General features: G+C 42.2%; 1 protein-coding gene and 1 long non-coding RNA gene across 2 annotated transcripts; one reads left to right on the top strand and one right to left on the bottom strand.

The window, feature by feature from the left end:
• The first annotated feature begins 5,318 nt into the window (after positions 1-5,318).
• Positions 5,319-7,186, top strand: LOC103698879 (premnaspirodiene oxygenase-like). Its single transcript, XM_008780928.3, has 2 exons — positions 5,319-6,274; positions 6,387-7,186. Exons 1-2 carry the CDS (start codon positions 5,381-5,383, stop codon positions 6,999-7,001), a joined length of 1,509 nt encoding a protein of 502 aa, XP_008779150.2. The 5' UTR covers positions 5,319-5,380; the 3' UTR covers positions 7,002-7,186.
• A 6,298-nt stretch (positions 7,187-13,484) lies between these two features.
• Positions 13,485-15,995, bottom strand: LOC120106540. The gene is made up of 3 exons (XR_005508676.1): positions 15,465-15,995; positions 14,774-14,842; positions 13,485-13,713 (listed from the first exon to the last, which is right to left on the bottom strand). It is a non-coding gene; the product is annotated as an uncharacterized LOC120106540 (long non-coding RNA).
• Between the last annotated feature and the right edge of the window lie 315 nt (positions 15,996-16,310).

Raw genomic sequence — 16,310 nt, 5'->3', positions numbered from 1 at the left:
ACGGTACGAAGTAGTCGCTCGTCAAGATCGCGCTGGTGATCAGGATGATGTTGGTTCCTAGGGAGATGGGGAAAAGCTGCAGGCGGTGTGGTCAAACCAAACTCGGGATAAGCTGCGATTGGGGATGATGGTTCCGGAGTCCTAAGGTGTTGTATTTGAGCACGGATCTCACGTTTGAATTCGTCGTGATCAGCTCGTATTGCAGCTAATTGTTCCAGAATATCTTGTATAACTCTGGGGTCCATGGTGGATAAAGGGATCTGAGAGTCAGTGAGGAGGTACTCTCTACCACTACGGGTGGGCATACAGGAACTACTCTAGTTGGTGATATGATATGCAATGCTACTAATGAACCCTAATTGTCCAAATGTGATGCAGGACAACCTACTGATGCAACCCACTAATGCAACCTACCATGAATTCGGAAATCAGCAATTTTTTCACAAAAGTAACTTAAAATTAAATTTTACTAATTTGTACTTTGGTTATTTCAGAATTAAAGTAGAAAATTAGTCACTATAAGAAGTTAGATTGCAAACACGTTTTACAGTCATTCAAAGTCTGAAAGTAATCTGATCTATGGATGTTGATGATGTTCTGACACTAAGGTGTGCTAATTTAATATTTAGATTTAATTGGTAGGTAGGACAGGTGTGGTGGAAGATGTTCTAGGTTTTGCAGTTTGACAAGAAAATAAGTTTCAAAATAGGGCTGTCATGCAAGAGAACTAGAACATATTTAGATAAGCAAGTCCAAAGGAGGAAGAACCTATTACCTGTGGTGAATGCAGTTGACCAGAATCGTCTGCTCGTGGAGTCTTGAACACAAAGTTGGCGCCGGGCAGAGCTAGCTAGAGCTGTGGACCTAGATCTACAGCACAAGAGCTCCTGGGCTTCTGAAAGGGACTGAAGAAGACTCTGGATCAGGCCTGCAACAGGGCCTACGGCCAAGTGGCCTTGGGCCGCACTACAGGCCAAGCTTGTTTTGAGACCGCCTGGATCTGGGCCACACTCAAGGGAGTTTGGCGCGCGGGCCGAGTGCTGGAACTGGGCTTGCGGCCTGCTGAACACGAACTGGGGGGTCAGGCTGGCCGAGCTCGAGTGGGGTCTGATGGCACCGGCTCGGCTAGGAGAGAGGGAAAGAAGAGGGAGAAGCGTGCAGTGATGGCGTGCGGCAGCGGAGCCGCAGTGGCGAGGATGGCGGCAACTCCGGTGTCGGTGGACGAAGGTCGGTGGAGGCGGAACCTGGAGGAGGCGGCACAAACGGTGGAGTGGCTCTGCGGTTCAGAGAGAGAGCTCGACGGAGGGCTCGGAGGAAGCGGTGCCCGAAGGATGGAGGCGGCGGTGGTCTTCCGGCGGCGAAGATGGCTGTAGTGGTGATAGAAGCGGCGACGGGAAGGCGGTGAGGGAGGGAGAAAACGGGCTCGGGCGAAGGCGGATCTCGGCGGCGGCAAGAGGCGGCACGAGCGGAGGCGGCGAAGGTGGAGTGAGGCCCGAACGGCTCGGACACAGGGGCGGCGCGGCTCGGTTGACAGAAGAGAAGACGCCGGCGGCAGAGAGGCACGGCAGGGGCGGCGGCAACGACGTCGGCGGCGGAAACCCTAGGGTTTCCGTTCGACAGAAACAGAGGTATTTTTTTTTTTTTTTTTGAAGGGAAACACGTGCAGGTCACGTGATCCGACTTTTTTTTTTTTTTTTTTTAACTTACCGGATGTGGACCCGGGCTAACGGATTTTGGGGTAACGGGTTTAGAACTTACCCGTTACCGTAACTCCTTCTTCAACCTCTCGATCGATTCGGGAGGTCGTTCCGGCCGCTTCGGCGGTGGTTGCGGAGCGGCCGAACGGAACGGTGACAGTGGTTCTGTTGTCGGCGGCGACAGGCGGCGGCTGGTCGTGGTGGCGGCCGGGAGTTCCTCGTGCACGGTGGTCGGCGGGTGCGTCGACAGTGCCGAGGGACAAGGTCGACAGCAGGTCGGCGACGCTCTTCCTCTTTCCGGCAGCGGGAGTCACACGTGGCCCTTCGACGCGCTCCGGAGTCCGTGGTCGACGTACGGCGTAGTATTCGTGCGGCCACAGGAATCCAGGAATCTGGCGACGATCGGCCATACACCGGCTGCCGGTGGTTGCAGGTGGTGGGGCAACGGCGACGACCGAGGGATCAAGTCAGATGGACGCGAGGGGGAATCCGGCGCAGGGACTGTGGCTCTTTCTTCCCTCTCGGCTGCAGAACTTCTCTTTTTTTTTTTTTTTTTTTTTTTGCTCTGGTGAAAACACAGACCGAGAGAGAGGAAGGGTCGGATGCGGGTGGCTGTCGATCTGGGCCTTCACAGACTCGGCAGTGACCCTTTTTTTTTTTTGGCTCTCGGTTTGGAAGAAGTAGCCGGGAGATGGAAGTGCCCAACACAGTCTTCTCTATTTCACAAGAAGGCTTGGATGATCTGGATCGGGCTTTGGCAGCAGAGGCAAAGCCTCTTGCTCTGATACCAAGTTGATGCCGGACCAACTTAAATGGAGGCAGGAGAAGAGGGGAAGAGAAGGAGGAAGAAGAAGAGAAGAAGGAGAAGGGAGGAGAAGAGAAGAAGAGGAAACGTGGGGAAAAGAAGTCTTTTAATTCTGCATTAAAGCCCTAATCAACATAAGAGTCCCTTTTAAATAGGGCCCCATAAGAACAATTAAAATAAACCCCTTACATAAAATAATTCCCCACAAATAAGCCCTAAAATGCAAATAAGCCCAGAATAAAATAAACCACAAATAAATCCCTAAACACAAATAAACCCAGAAATAACAATAAGCAAATATGCAAATAAAATGGGGACCTAGCTGATGTCCCCATCACCTGAGGATGGCTATTTCGGTCTCTGGCAGCCGCCTTCGGAGAAACCCTAGCAAGGAGATCTCGGGATTCTTCTTCGCGAAGGAAGGGGATCGCGATGTGGACCCCCTCCTCCTCCTACTCGGTCCACGACATGGCCTCGAGGAACTGGATACAGTCATCGAAGAGGAGCTCCAGCACCACTGGAAGCATCTCTAAGGCATCGGCTATCGAGCGAATTGCGCTGGCGAAGTCGAGGGTGTGAAGGAGGCGGAGAACGGCGATGTAGGCGTAGAATGGGGGGTAGTAGAGGTTGCCGTAGGGGGAGATCTTGAGGAAAAGCTGCCGGATACCATCTCCACCGAGGTCAGGGTGGTGCCATCGGTCGGATAGGAGGGCGGAGAAGCAGCGGGAGTGGTGGAGTGGAGGTGGAGGTCGAGCGTTTGGACGAAATCGGGGATGTCCAGCTGGAGGAGGAGGAGGAGGACGTCGGCGGTGGCCAGGTCATTGAAGCTGCAAGGGCTGGAGGCGGGGTGGAGGGGGGGGGGGCGATGGCTGGGGGGAGGACTCTTCCGTTGGGCTTCTATCAGAGGAGGACTCCGACGATGCTTTAGAGAGTGCGTCGAGGGAGAGGTAGGTCATTTGCACTCCGACAATGCCTTTAAGCATCGTCTAATCATTTTTTTTCCCTTTTGGCCTCATAATATTATGACCGCCTATGCTATTTAAAAGCGTTGGCAAATTTTGGCCCTGAGCCAAAATTACCGATGCTTCTATCTAGCATCAGCATGTAAATATCGAGATAGCCAACTTTTTCTGTAGTGATAGTTCCAAATTTCTGCCTAAGGTAAGGCTCTGTATAGCATCACATTCTTGCTTGCGACTAGGCTATCCATAGGATCGCATTCGTGCGTACGATGAGGCTCTCCACACCATTATCACAATTTATCCTAATAGTATTTTATACTGAAACTCTAACAACCCCTAAGACCCAACACTACAAGATCTATTTGGTCTAAACTCTGAGCGACTGTATGGTTCTTCTAGGCAACTAGAGGATCTATTTGGTCTAAACTCGTGCTCATACACCATGACCCATGGTTCGTGGGTAACATTAGTCAAGGTTCAACTTAGAACATTAATTTTGGAATACTCAAAATCAGCTCAAATAGCTATCAATCACCTACTTTCCAAATAAATTGAATAAACCAGCAGACAAGTATGCTTTAGAGTTCAGAGTTCAGATTGAAGTGCACGTCGCCAATTCCAAGCGCCACAAAATCAACAATGGCTTTCTTTCGTTTATCACTGGGTCCTATGCTACAATTGCTGCTTACCTGATTGTCGAGTCTCCTGTCACCTTATTCAACACCTCTTTTGTTACGGTCAAGAACACAAGGCCCTAGATTCTAAATACACGGAGCTAAAAAGCATGGCTAACGATAATATATTCTTCCTTTGATTGTTACACCCCAGACTTGGCCACATTCCTATTAATGAGAAACTAATCAAAGCTGGCAAGTAGAAATTTTGGAGTCAAACTTTACCAGTATCTACTTTGAATGAATCTAATCTTTGACCGAAGGTGAGGGGAAGATACAAATGAAGATAGAAAATTCAACGAAAACACTAACCTTAACCTTCATGGAGCCTGTGATCCAAAAAAAAAGGAAATTATAAAAAATAAAACTATGGGACCGTTTAAACGATTATCTCTTTATGAAATTTTTTGAGATCTTATTCTTAAGTAAATCTAGTGAGAAAGCTTTTTTTCTTTCTTTTTTTGAAAAACTTATTAGAAAAATCATAAAAAAACTGTGCCAAGGGGAAGAAAAGAAAGAGACAAGGAAAAAAAAAGCTGGAGACAAAAATTTCCTTCCTTCCACCATTGATTCATTTTTCCAAGGAATATTATATACTGACACCCAAACAGCATCTATGACCCGGCACTGGCAGCCGTCCCAACACACACAACAATAATTAGAAACAAGCTTTTCCAACTTAAAATCTGATACCGCACCCTTTTAGCGACCATTTGGTCCATCTAAGCAACTGGAGGATCTATTTGGTCTAACCTCCCCATTGCCCCACCCAAAAGTCCAAAAGCCACTCAAATGACAACGTAAAGTCACCGTCAAACGTAACCAACCAACGAACCACAGCCATACGAAGGCGTAAAAAATCAAGAATAAGAACAAAAGTCAACATCGTTTGCGGAAATTTTGAAGCTTCATAGTCTTCAACAATCGCTTCGACTTTCACTTAAACAATCGTATCATTAGTTTTCCCATCAAACCTTGATCATTTTTTCGTCTCACTAGAAGAAAAACTTGACCATCACTTTCTGCACTGCTATAGTTTAGTCTCGTGGCTCTCCGTCACTTCCGTTGAACAATGGTGGCGAATCAAAACAACATGTATGATATTACTCCTTTTATTTTTACAGCCTCCTTTATCTTCAAAAAAAAGAAACAAAAAGAATAACGACACTAGAATCGTATGCCCCCTATAAATTAAGAAGAGCATCAGAGCACATTACACTCAAAAGCATCAGAGCACCAGCCATGGAACTCCAGCTCCCTTCCTTACCCTTCCTTTCCGCCTTCCTCCTCTTTGTACTCATAGTCATAAAGTTAACCAAATCCCCAGCAAGCCGAAAGCTGCCTCCGAGCCCATGGAAGCTCCCTATCATAGGTCACCTCCACCACTTGCTCGGAGCTCTCCCTCACCGTGCCCTCCGTGAGCTGTCGCGGAGGCATGGCCCTCTCATGCACCTCAGGCTTGGACAAGTCGATCACATTATCGTCTCCTCCCCGGAGATGGCAAGAGAGATCCTGAAGACCCACGATCTCATCTTCGCGTCGCGGGACAAAATACTAGCTTCCAAGGCGTTCTATGACGCCGCTGACATTATCTTCGCGCCCTACGGTAGCTACTGGCGGGAGCTGCGGAAGATATGCGTTATCGAACTACTGAGTGCAAAGCGTGTCAAGTCCTTCAGCACACTTCGACAAGAGGAGATGTCCAACCAAGTGGGATATATCTCCACGATGAACAATTCCCCAGTTAACCTCAGTGAGATGTTTCTCCTGATATCCAGTACTGTGACCTCGAGGGTGACATTTGGTACAAAATGCAAGCATGGGCCGAGATTCATCTCAGCAATGAAGAAAATCAATGAATTGCTCGTCGGATATAGCGTAGCTGATCTATTCCCCTCGTTGAGCTTTATTGACACTCTCAGTGGAATAAATTCAAGGTTAAAAAAATGTCACAGGGAGATGGATGAGATCCTCGGGGAGATCATCAAGGAGCATGAAGTGAAGAGAGCAACCAAAAATAGCCGCAACGTGGGACAACAACAAGGGGAAGATCTTGTCGACATTCTCTTAGAGCTAAAAGAAAATGGTGGACTTGAGTTCCCCCTCCCGCTTACCAGCATCAAGGCCGTAATCATGGTCAGTATGCCTAACTATGCATCTAGCTTGTTCTATAAAAATGAATAAATAAATAAATAAAAGGCATGGCAATACATATTGATTCGAGTACCCATCTTTCCATTATTTGTAGGATATATTCGGGGCGGGGACTGAGACATCATCGACGACGCTGGGCTGGACGATGGCAGAGTTAATGAGACACCCCGAGATAATGGAGAAGGTTCAAGCAGAGGTGAGGCAAGCTTTGAAGGGGAAGGCCGGGATCGAGGAGGAAAATATCAATGAATTCCATTACATGAAGTTGGTGATCAAAGAGTCTCTGAGATTGCACCCGCCGAGTCCGCTGCTCCTGCCGAGAGTCTGCCGTGAGACATGCCAAGTGGACGGCTTCAATATCCCTGCAGGGAGCAGGATTATCATCAACGCATGGGCTGTGGCAAGGGATCCGAGGTATTGGGAGGACCCGGAGAGCTTTAGGCCTGAGAGATTCGATGGCAGCTCGGTGGACTACAAAGGTGGCAACTTTGAGTACATTCCTTTTGGTGGAGGCAGAAGGAGTTGCCCGGGGATCACCTTTGGCTTGGCCCAGGTGGAGATGGCCCTGGCCAACCTACTCTACTATTTTGATTGGAAGCTCCCTAATGGGATGGGCCCCAATGATTTGGACATGACCGAGTCCTTTGGGTCAGACGTGGGCTTGAAGTCGCCTCTGTGGTTAATTGCTACTCCTTACGTGCCCATCTGAATGATATGTAGCCGAAGTAATTAGATGTTGCTTTTAGGGGAGCAGACTATGCTGCCAGATATCTATATGCACTATTGCAAGCCTGCCTTTGTGCTCATGATATAAAAAATTATTGTGTCTTTGCAATTAATATAGTGTTTTTATGGAGAAATAAAAGGTTTGGAAATAAAATAAAACGTTAGTTCTGCTGACCTCAAAGTCTTATGACTTTCCGTTATGCTATTGGGCATTTAATGTCGCTTGTAGATTGGGACATGTTATTGGGCACCATCCTTTTGTAGGTGATCTTGGTAATTACACATTTCAGTCTCATTTTCATCCCCATTGGCGATGTTTGCTTATGGCTTCCCATACTGATGCGTGGTGAATTTATTTTGCTTCAGCTGTGTGATCTCCATGTGACAGCAGTACTGTTTTTGTTCTTATAATGGGCCTTTCTTACGTGAATAAGCTTATTTCCTTAAATAGGTAGTGAAAATTGTTGATCTATATGACTATGCATGCATACCACAGAACATGAGAAATGATAAGGTTGCATACATACAGCAAACCACAGAATATATGACCTGCAATAGAACTTTTAAGGTAGTGAGATATCTTAGAGTCTGTTTGGATGATTGGGCTGAAAATTTTATTGGATTCATAGATTGGACCAGTACAACCAGCAAAATTATAGAATTATAAGCTGGCTAGGCATATATTCATAAGTATCTAGAAATAGAATAGGAGTGGGCTAGTCTGAATGGCCTAAATCCTATAGAAAGAAAAGAAACAGACTTGCTAAGGTTTTTTGTTTTTTATAGGACACCAGGACAAACTATTGAAGAAGACTATGTGAACTAATAGTCATCTAGCCTTACCTGAGGCTAATGAAGAATAATGGGATAGACGCTTTCTTCCAAGTTTCCGTATGCTCGATTGGAAAGTTCAATGATAATGATGTATCAGGAAGCAACTTTGCTTTCAAGCTTTATGAAGATGTTGCACTATATCAAGTAGAGTGGAGAGGGAAAGCTCTACCCCCTTCAGAATTCATGAAAATTCTTGGAAACATCATTAAAAAAAATGACAATGCCAATGTCATGAATTTCGAGCTATGTAGACTTTTCTTAATAAATTCCTTAGCCTCTTCAAACAAACCTCCTTTCCCGATCCCTGCTACTTCATTATAGAGATAGGGATGGAGATAATAAATTTCTGTTACATACGCTGCACAGCTTCTCAAAATAATAAAAATAAAAAAAAAGCATAGCTATTTTTACTTCATTGCATGGGCATCACACATGCCAACTACAAGGACAGATATAGACAAGTATTTATGAGGGTAAATGAAGCAAAGCGCATAAAAAGAATATATTCAAAGAGAGGTACCAAAACTGACAGGATTTTGAAATCATATACCTAAACAACCTTTCACTTGTTTAAATCTTGTGTGTCATTTAATAAATTCAGAAATTTAACATCGGTGTTAGATGTAGAAGGTATAGAAAAAAAATATTTGGTCATTAGCAAGTTTCAAGTGAAAAACAGGCAAATGGTTGTTAGACTATGTTATAATCATCTCTCTAGAAACATTTAAGCCTGTATTGGATATTCAATGTATTATTTTCCTCGTCACAACTTCAAGATGTCCTCCAAATCCTAATTTTGAATTAGTAAATTTTTCATGTTTAGGATATATGCTTTAAACTTGTTGGACACTATTACTTATGTATTCTGCAAACCTTAATTCTAAATATATTGGTCCACATAGCACCTTTGAGCGGATTAAAGTGTGTCGCGCCATGAGCCCCAAGCACGACAGACACCATACCTATACGGCAGACCATACAGGCATGCAAGGCTACCAATCATATCAAAGCAATAATAATTCTTAAAAAATTAATTAATTAACATCTTATTTAAATAATTCTTACAATATCTCCAAGGGGACATAAGTCAATTATTGCTAACTACTAACATAAACCAAATAAAATTTTCTAACTAGACTTACTAATACTCTAATCACTAAAAGTATCTTCGCAAAAACTAGCGCACTCCCAAAGTCCCGAGCAATCATGAATCTACATCTGAAAAATAAGAAAAATATGATAATGAGCTACACTAGTCCACTAAGCAACATAATACCCCAAAGTGGCGTCGAAGCATGCCAAATAATTTAGTTAAAAATACAAAATATTGATTGGGGAATAAATCATTTCTCGAATAATGCATATTTTTTTAAAAAATATCCTATAGTTTTTACAAGAAATACCAAAAACTCTATATCGAAAATCAGAAATCAGAAATCAAAAATCAGGCTATGGCCATGTATCTTAATGGCATGGATCGCCCAAAGTGCCCAAAATTACTATTCTTAATCACCGATGGCACAGTAGCCCAAATACCACTATTTTAATCATCGGTGGTGCAGTATCGAAACTAGTTTCTCATAGATTACAAGTCGACAGGATCAATGAATAATTTTCATTGACGGGGTCATAATAGATCATAGCCATGCTGAGAATGCATATTTATAAAACAGATTTTTTATGATTCGCTGAGTCACATTTTTCAAATTTTATAACATAGCATATAACATATTTTAAAATAATCATAATATTAACATGCCTGACCCGTTTAACTAAGTACAAAACAGATATCAAAATTAATAAATATTTTTTTAAATAATTTGAAAAGCATACTTTGAAGCATTAGGTTACTTACCTCTTCTTACTTCAAAAATCGTACTTCAGTTGGACGGGTCAAGTGCACCTATTTTAATATAATTAAAACATCATAAATTTCATCATCATTCGAGAAATCAAACGAAGTCAAAATCAAATACTACTAGAGAATGGCCTTATGCCCCCAAATTAGGTCGGTCAGGTGATATTGCTCGACTGCCCAAGTCAGTCTGAGCAAGGAGGATTCAACAGGTCAGGTGAAGATCAAAAGTGACCAAATCAAGCTGGGGCTGAAGTAATGGGCCGGTCTACCACCCGAATATCAGAGTGGTTTAGGATCTCCAAACTGAGTCAACTTAGATTCGAGCAATAAGAAAAATAGAGCCTACATTGGGATCTCTAAGCCGGTCTAGAGAGAGAAAGAGAAAGAGGAGAGAATCTCAGCTTAGATCCAGCCAGGGGTCTGGGTTTTGTCCGTCGATGGTATGGGTTTTGTCCATCCAGGATCATCAATGTATCTGGTCCACAGTCAAGTAGAGAGAGAAAATGTTTTCCTTCTTTTTTTTTCTTTTTTTATTATTTACAAATAGGGGACAAATGGAAAGAAAATAGAAGAAATAATAAGAAGAAGAATAATGGAGAGGAGGAAGAGAGGGAAGAGGAGGGAGAAGAAGCCCACGAAGAAAGTCCGGTGGCAGCCGAGCCTCGGTGCCAGGCTTATTCTAGCCTCCGGCAGCGTCCGTGGTGGAGGAGGACTCTTCCTCCTCTTCCACGTGGGTGAACAGGGGACTGCTCTGTTTTGAATGGGAAGAGGGCCTTCAGGCCCTCTCTTGGTGTCATGCTAGGCCAATGGGCCGGCCTAGTGAATCTAGGCCTCACAAAGTGTCCACAAATAGATGAAGATTCGATCTTTTTGGTCAATTCTCTGTTTTCCTTTGTTTTGATAAGATTTTCAAAGGTTGAATTGGGATGGGTTGCATTGATAACGAGTTACAATGATGCAAGTTCAGATAGGCCAGTTGGGTTAGGATAAATTTAAAGGTTGAGCTAGGCTAGTTTGTGTTAGGATACCACTTGCAATGATCCAAGCTTATAAAAGCAGGGCTGGGTCAAAATGAATTAGGAGGTCAAGTTGGGATGGTAGGATCAAATCATGTAGTAAAGTTATAGGTTAGTTGGTCATGCAATTATCATGCAATTATCACTGACAATAGGAGCCTTGCTAATAGGAGATCATCACATGTGACATCACAATTATAATAGGAGGCATGAATTTAAATTTGAATTTGATTTTGGGTGCACATCTTAAATAGATGTCTTTATAATTTCCATATATGCAAAACTTAAATTCGAGTTTAAATTTGAATTGGATTTTGTACTGACTTGCATACCGCAACAAAAATGCTACAAAGTCTATTTGTGCCTATCAACAACCAACAAAAAAAAAAAAACGTTAAAATCCTAGCGCTCTCCTGACTTTAGACACAACCAAATCTTTTCAAACTTGTCAGCCCTGACAAGAGGCGGAGACGTGGATCATGCATGTCCACATTGCACCCATCTGAAGTGTTGAATAGTCATCGCTTTTACAGTCCTAATGGTCAGGCTGTCCTTATGAATCAAGACGTAGGGTGAGTGCTACAATTAGGTCAAGCGAGGGTGATTCTGATCTTGTCCTGATATGAATTGGCGTAGGGCATATGATTTAGACGTCATCTGACCATTTCATGTTGGAACTAAGTCCAAGGCGACCAAAAAAATCGTCGGAAAAGGTTAAATTTTGTTGTGAGAAATTATGTTTTTGGTAAGCCTTTTATTTAGATTCATTTATTTCGTATCCCCGATTCATTCTAGTATTTCATCTGCGAGGACTTTTTGTTACGAAGCCAATTGCAGTTGAGTCCATTCAATTTAACAAAATAATAAGAAGATAAGGAATTTTGAAGGCTCAAGGACTAACATGGTTACAGCTTTCATGCCTTACACAATTAATTTTGTTACGGCCCTTGCCCATTAGATATTCGGAGCTTCTCTTCTGCAGGTTTTACTCTTCAAATGCCGTATACCTATCGAGTGGAAACTGTGCTGCGAATTGACTAGGGAGACATTTAATAGAGATAGAATCAGACTAGAAAAACGAAATAGACTGAACATATATGGTGAAATCCTTTTTTTGGGAAATTATTTGTAAAATTTTTAGATCTTTTTTTAATAGTTAAGTTACTTAAAGTAGCAATTACTTTTCAGAGCCATGATAGCAAAGATTTTTATGATTTTTAAGACATTTAATAGAAATAGTGTAACAATCCAAGACCTCACCCAAAATGACTATGCGTAAGGTATTATTTGGGTTCCTTGATTCGATATAAGTACCCAAAATCTATCCAGCGAATAACTGATATATGACTAAACATCCGCCTGCATGAGTCCCTACAGACTCACTCTATTTAAGCCCTGACGTCTGTTAGAAGTATGCCCTAGAAGCCAATGTGGCTAATGTATATTTGTAATCTGGGGCATAAATTTGCAATTTGACTCTTATTGATTAATAAGATTGGGCAATTTATTATTTATTCATGTTTGTATGTGTCTATGAATCGTCCAAAAAATTAATAAGATGATGACACATATTCTCAAGGACACTACAACAATTAAGGGCTGTCGCGACTCTATATTGCCGACGCTAAATGAAAGCGTCGGCAATTTTTTTTTTCCCGACGGTAACCGCCGACGCTTGTAAAGAGAGTCGGAAAAAAAACCATTACCGACGCTTATAAGCGTCGGCATAGAAAAAATACGACGACGCTTATAAGCGTCGTCGGACTTCACTCCTCCCACCACAAGACCTAATCGATCCCCTCCCCCACAGGCCACAGCCCTAAATCCTCAGCCCTTCCGTCCCCTTCCGGCGACCGACCCCTTCCGTCCTCAGTCCTTTTCACCGATCTCCGCCGCATCTCCTTCCCCTCCTCCCCTCTCCGTTGGCCTCCTCTTCGTGGACGACTTCCTCCTCCTCCGCCGCCGAGCACTCACACGGCGTTTGAAGTTTGGAGCCGGCAAGGATTATCTTCTTCTCTTGCTTCGATCATAGGATCATAGGATTATCTTCTTCTCTTTCAGAAGGAGAGAGCTCTGCCTGGAGATATTTATATATCTTTCTCTTTCTGTCTCCTTATTTTAGGAATGTTCATTCATTACTGTATTAGGTACTTGAGATCTACTGCTCTTCAGATCTAGATCTACTGCTCTTCAGATCTCTTCGTTGGCTTAGAAATTTGGAAAAGTTATCAAAGGAAGACTTGCTCTCTTATCAGGTACTTGAGAACTCATTTCCCTCTTTCCCTCTTTTAATCTCCGGTTTATGCTTTAGAATTCTCTGTAAATGTACAGATTCTGGCGTTTCCTTTACTTTGTTAGCTTATTTTCTAAGTTTTGAGGTGGTAGTCTTGGAAATATATGGTTTCGTTTGCTCTCTTACTTTTATTTCACTGAGTTTGTCCGATTAGATTATGCATTTGTTTTGCTATTTTGTAACTATTTATTAACTTTTATTAGGCACTATTTTATGCATACTGCTTGTTAATTTTGCTCTCTCATCTTGATAGCTATTTATTAAAAAGAACATAAAATCTCGGCTTGTGGGATCCCCTCCCACAGTAGGTTAGTCGGGTACAGTACCGAGCAGAGTTTCTATTAGCAGCTTGTGCCGCGGTTCACAAGTTACTATTAAAAACCTGTCAATTACTATATCCAACCAACCAATAAAATCAATACATCCTAAACCTGTTAGTTTAATTTATTTAACTCACTTTAATCATAACTAAAAGCAACCCAAGCTTTCATTGATAACTTAAAGTCTACTATACATAGCTCAAAATATAACAAACTTTACATCTGTCTCAAGTTAGTTTACATTCACACCCCAACTATATGCATAATACAAAGGTTTTTTTTCCTTTCACTCAGAGGGGCATGGCCAACCTTCTATGACAAACTTCTAGGATGATGCTGATGCGGTACTTTTATAATGTTATGACTCTGCCGATCTGCAAGAATTTACAGAAAAAGAGAGGGATGAGACCTAAGTCCCAGTGAGTGGACAATCTGTTAATCATGAGGAGATATGAGGTTTCAGCTGTGATACTTACATACATCAAATGTAACGTGTTTATGCCACATATGAAACATTTGCATTTGATCTTAAAGCACTTAGTTTCAACCACATAAGAAATCTGCTATTTGCCAATAGTACTACAACTAGCAGGAAATAAAGCTGTTGCTTTAAAATAAAGCATTAATAAAATCGCCTTGCTCAAGTCCTTTTTTTTTTTTCTGGACCGTAGAGTCCACTTTCCTTCCTTGAAGAATTTGATACATAGAACATTCACATAGGTTCTGAAATCATTATGCTTAAAAATAATACATTTGTTGCTCAGTCATATGTATACATAGCTTAAATATTGAAAATCATGGCTCCCGCGAGCCCTACTGCCGGCCACTCGCATGAGGCACCATTCTCATGAGTAGCTCGACAGTCCTATGCATGGTGCTACTACTACGCCCTCCCGGCGTCCCAATTCTGCCCCACTGGCACATATCATACTACGCCCTCCCGGCGTCCCATTTCTGCCCTACTGGGCACATATCATAGCTACGCCCTCCTGGCGTCCCATCTCTGCCCTATTGGGCACATATCATAAACTCTGATGTGATGTATCCAAGGTAAAAGTGCAAATATTAGTTACTGTAACAAGGTTGGAGTCGACTCTAGAGTATAGGGGTCAACTCCAGAATAGCTTGGTGTCAAACTAAAATGACTCTCTTGGCCGTGATAAGGGGTTTTAAGTGGTTCAGTCACTTTGGGTTAATCCATTCCCAAACAAGTTCATAAACTTATGAATCAACAAACATGAATTTAAAGTATTTTCAAGCATAGCATATATTTTCCAAATCAGATCATTTATCCACTGATAGAAAGCAATTTAATCATGAGAATTAATACTTCTTATTTTCATTCTTTAGCATATTCATTCTGAATTTGGAGACATCATTCATTTCTCTGGAATTACAAAATAAACTACCATGGTTAAGAAGAAAACCACTCACCTTGTGATGGCTAACGCACCACCCTAGTGCTTGATACTCCCGGCACACTTCCGGGACTCTCTTCTCCTCCTAAATAATTAAAAGAGTCAATCAAAATTATAACCTATATGATGCAACATGATTATGCATGTTCCAAAAAGAAATCCAACACCCTCATCTTAACTTTCTGATTTTTTTACCTTGCTTGTCTTATTTTAGGATAAATAAAACCTCTCAATTCTCAAAGGTTTCCAAGCTTTTATCTCCCTCTTTGATACCCTGGGTTAGGACTAGAAAACCTTCTATATCATCTATAAATTTTCAGCTGCCAAACAACTACTTAACACCAAAAATAAATCAGAATTCAATTCCCCTGTTTTCAGCTTGTTTGTTCTGTTTTCGAGCCAATTAAACCTCTTAACTCCCGGAGGTTCTTAACAATCAATTCCACCTATTAGGCTCTGTGTTAGGACTAGGAAATCCCGAACACAACCTACAAACTTTCAGCTTTAAATAACAATTTAATCACCTAAAACACAAAGAAATCCCATCGCTTCTTTCTGCAGAATTTCAGACTGCTTTCAACAACTTCGGAAGCATAGTTCAATTCCTTTTTCATACCTAAAAATTCATCTAGAATAACTAAAATCTTCTTTTATCACCCTCCTACGTGGGACTACAATTAGAATCACTAAAAGTTTGGAAAATTCACCTGAAATTTGCTAGGAAGCCTGGGTGCACCAAAAATTTCTGTATTTCTGTTCTGCAGCCCAACAGCAAGTTGCTCTTCCTCTTTACTTTAAACCTTCTTCCACAAATTATTTGGATTCCCCAAGTAGCTCTCTCTCTTCCCTAGCTTCCTCTCTCCCTCCCTGGAGCTTTTCCTGGCCTGATTTGGGCTGGCACCTACAACCAACCACTGAACTCCTAACGGTTGAACAGCAGCAGCACAAGTTGCTGCCTGCTGAAACATGCTAGACACCCCCCCTTTTGACACGTTAGCTTCCCAGACACCTAACGTGTCAAAAGAGTGGTTCCCAGGGGTTTTAAAAACTAGGTTTTAGGCCACGTCATGCTTCCTACTTTTTATAGAAATTTTGGACAAATCTAGGTCTGCAGTTTTCTGTAATGACAGGCTTCCGAGGGACTCACCTAACTTGCTTTGTTCCAGGCTGTAGGCTAATCCATTTGAGCTGAAATTTCAACAGTAAATCCCCTACTCAATGTATATTATGTGTTTAAAATTTTACTTAGATTCACGGACTATATCCAGAGTTATTGCACTCTCAATCTGTGGAACCGTAAAATTTTCTGTAACAGCTGAAATCCCGACATTTTTGAAATGATTTTGAATCTAACTTCCTGGAAAGTTTCCATCCAATTTACATCATAAAATTTTGATATTCCCTCACCTTTCATGTGCATTCAGATGCTCATAATAAACTAGGTTAAAATCATGAAGATGCTTCATAACTGGTAAAAATTACTTAAGCTACCCTAACCCTGGTTCGGGGTGTTACAACCTGAACCCGAGCCTAATTAAATTGGGCTAAGTCTG

Source organism: Phoenix dactylifera, unplaced genomic scaffold, assembly GCF_009389715.1.
Source record: "Phoenix dactylifera cultivar Barhee BC4 unplaced genomic scaffold, palm_55x_up_171113_PBpolish2nd_filt_p 000561F, whole genome shotgun sequence".
In the NCBI taxonomy this organism is placed as follows: Eukaryota; Viridiplantae; Streptophyta; class Magnoliopsida; order Arecales; family Arecaceae; genus Phoenix; species Phoenix dactylifera.
Note: the sequence above shows the minus strand (reverse complement) of the source record. Positions and strands in the feature narration are given on the sequence as shown.

Bases quoted from the DNA above. Each gene is read 5' to 3' on its own strand.
- LOC103698879 (XM_008780928.3), top strand. From the start codon at position 5,381: ATGGAACTCCAGCTCCCTTCCTTACCCTTCCTTTCCGCCTTCCTCCTC. The intron at 6,275-6,386 runs GTCAGTATGCCT...CATTATTTGTAG, and splicing joins GCATCAAGGCCGTAATCATG to GATATATTCGGGGCGGGGAC.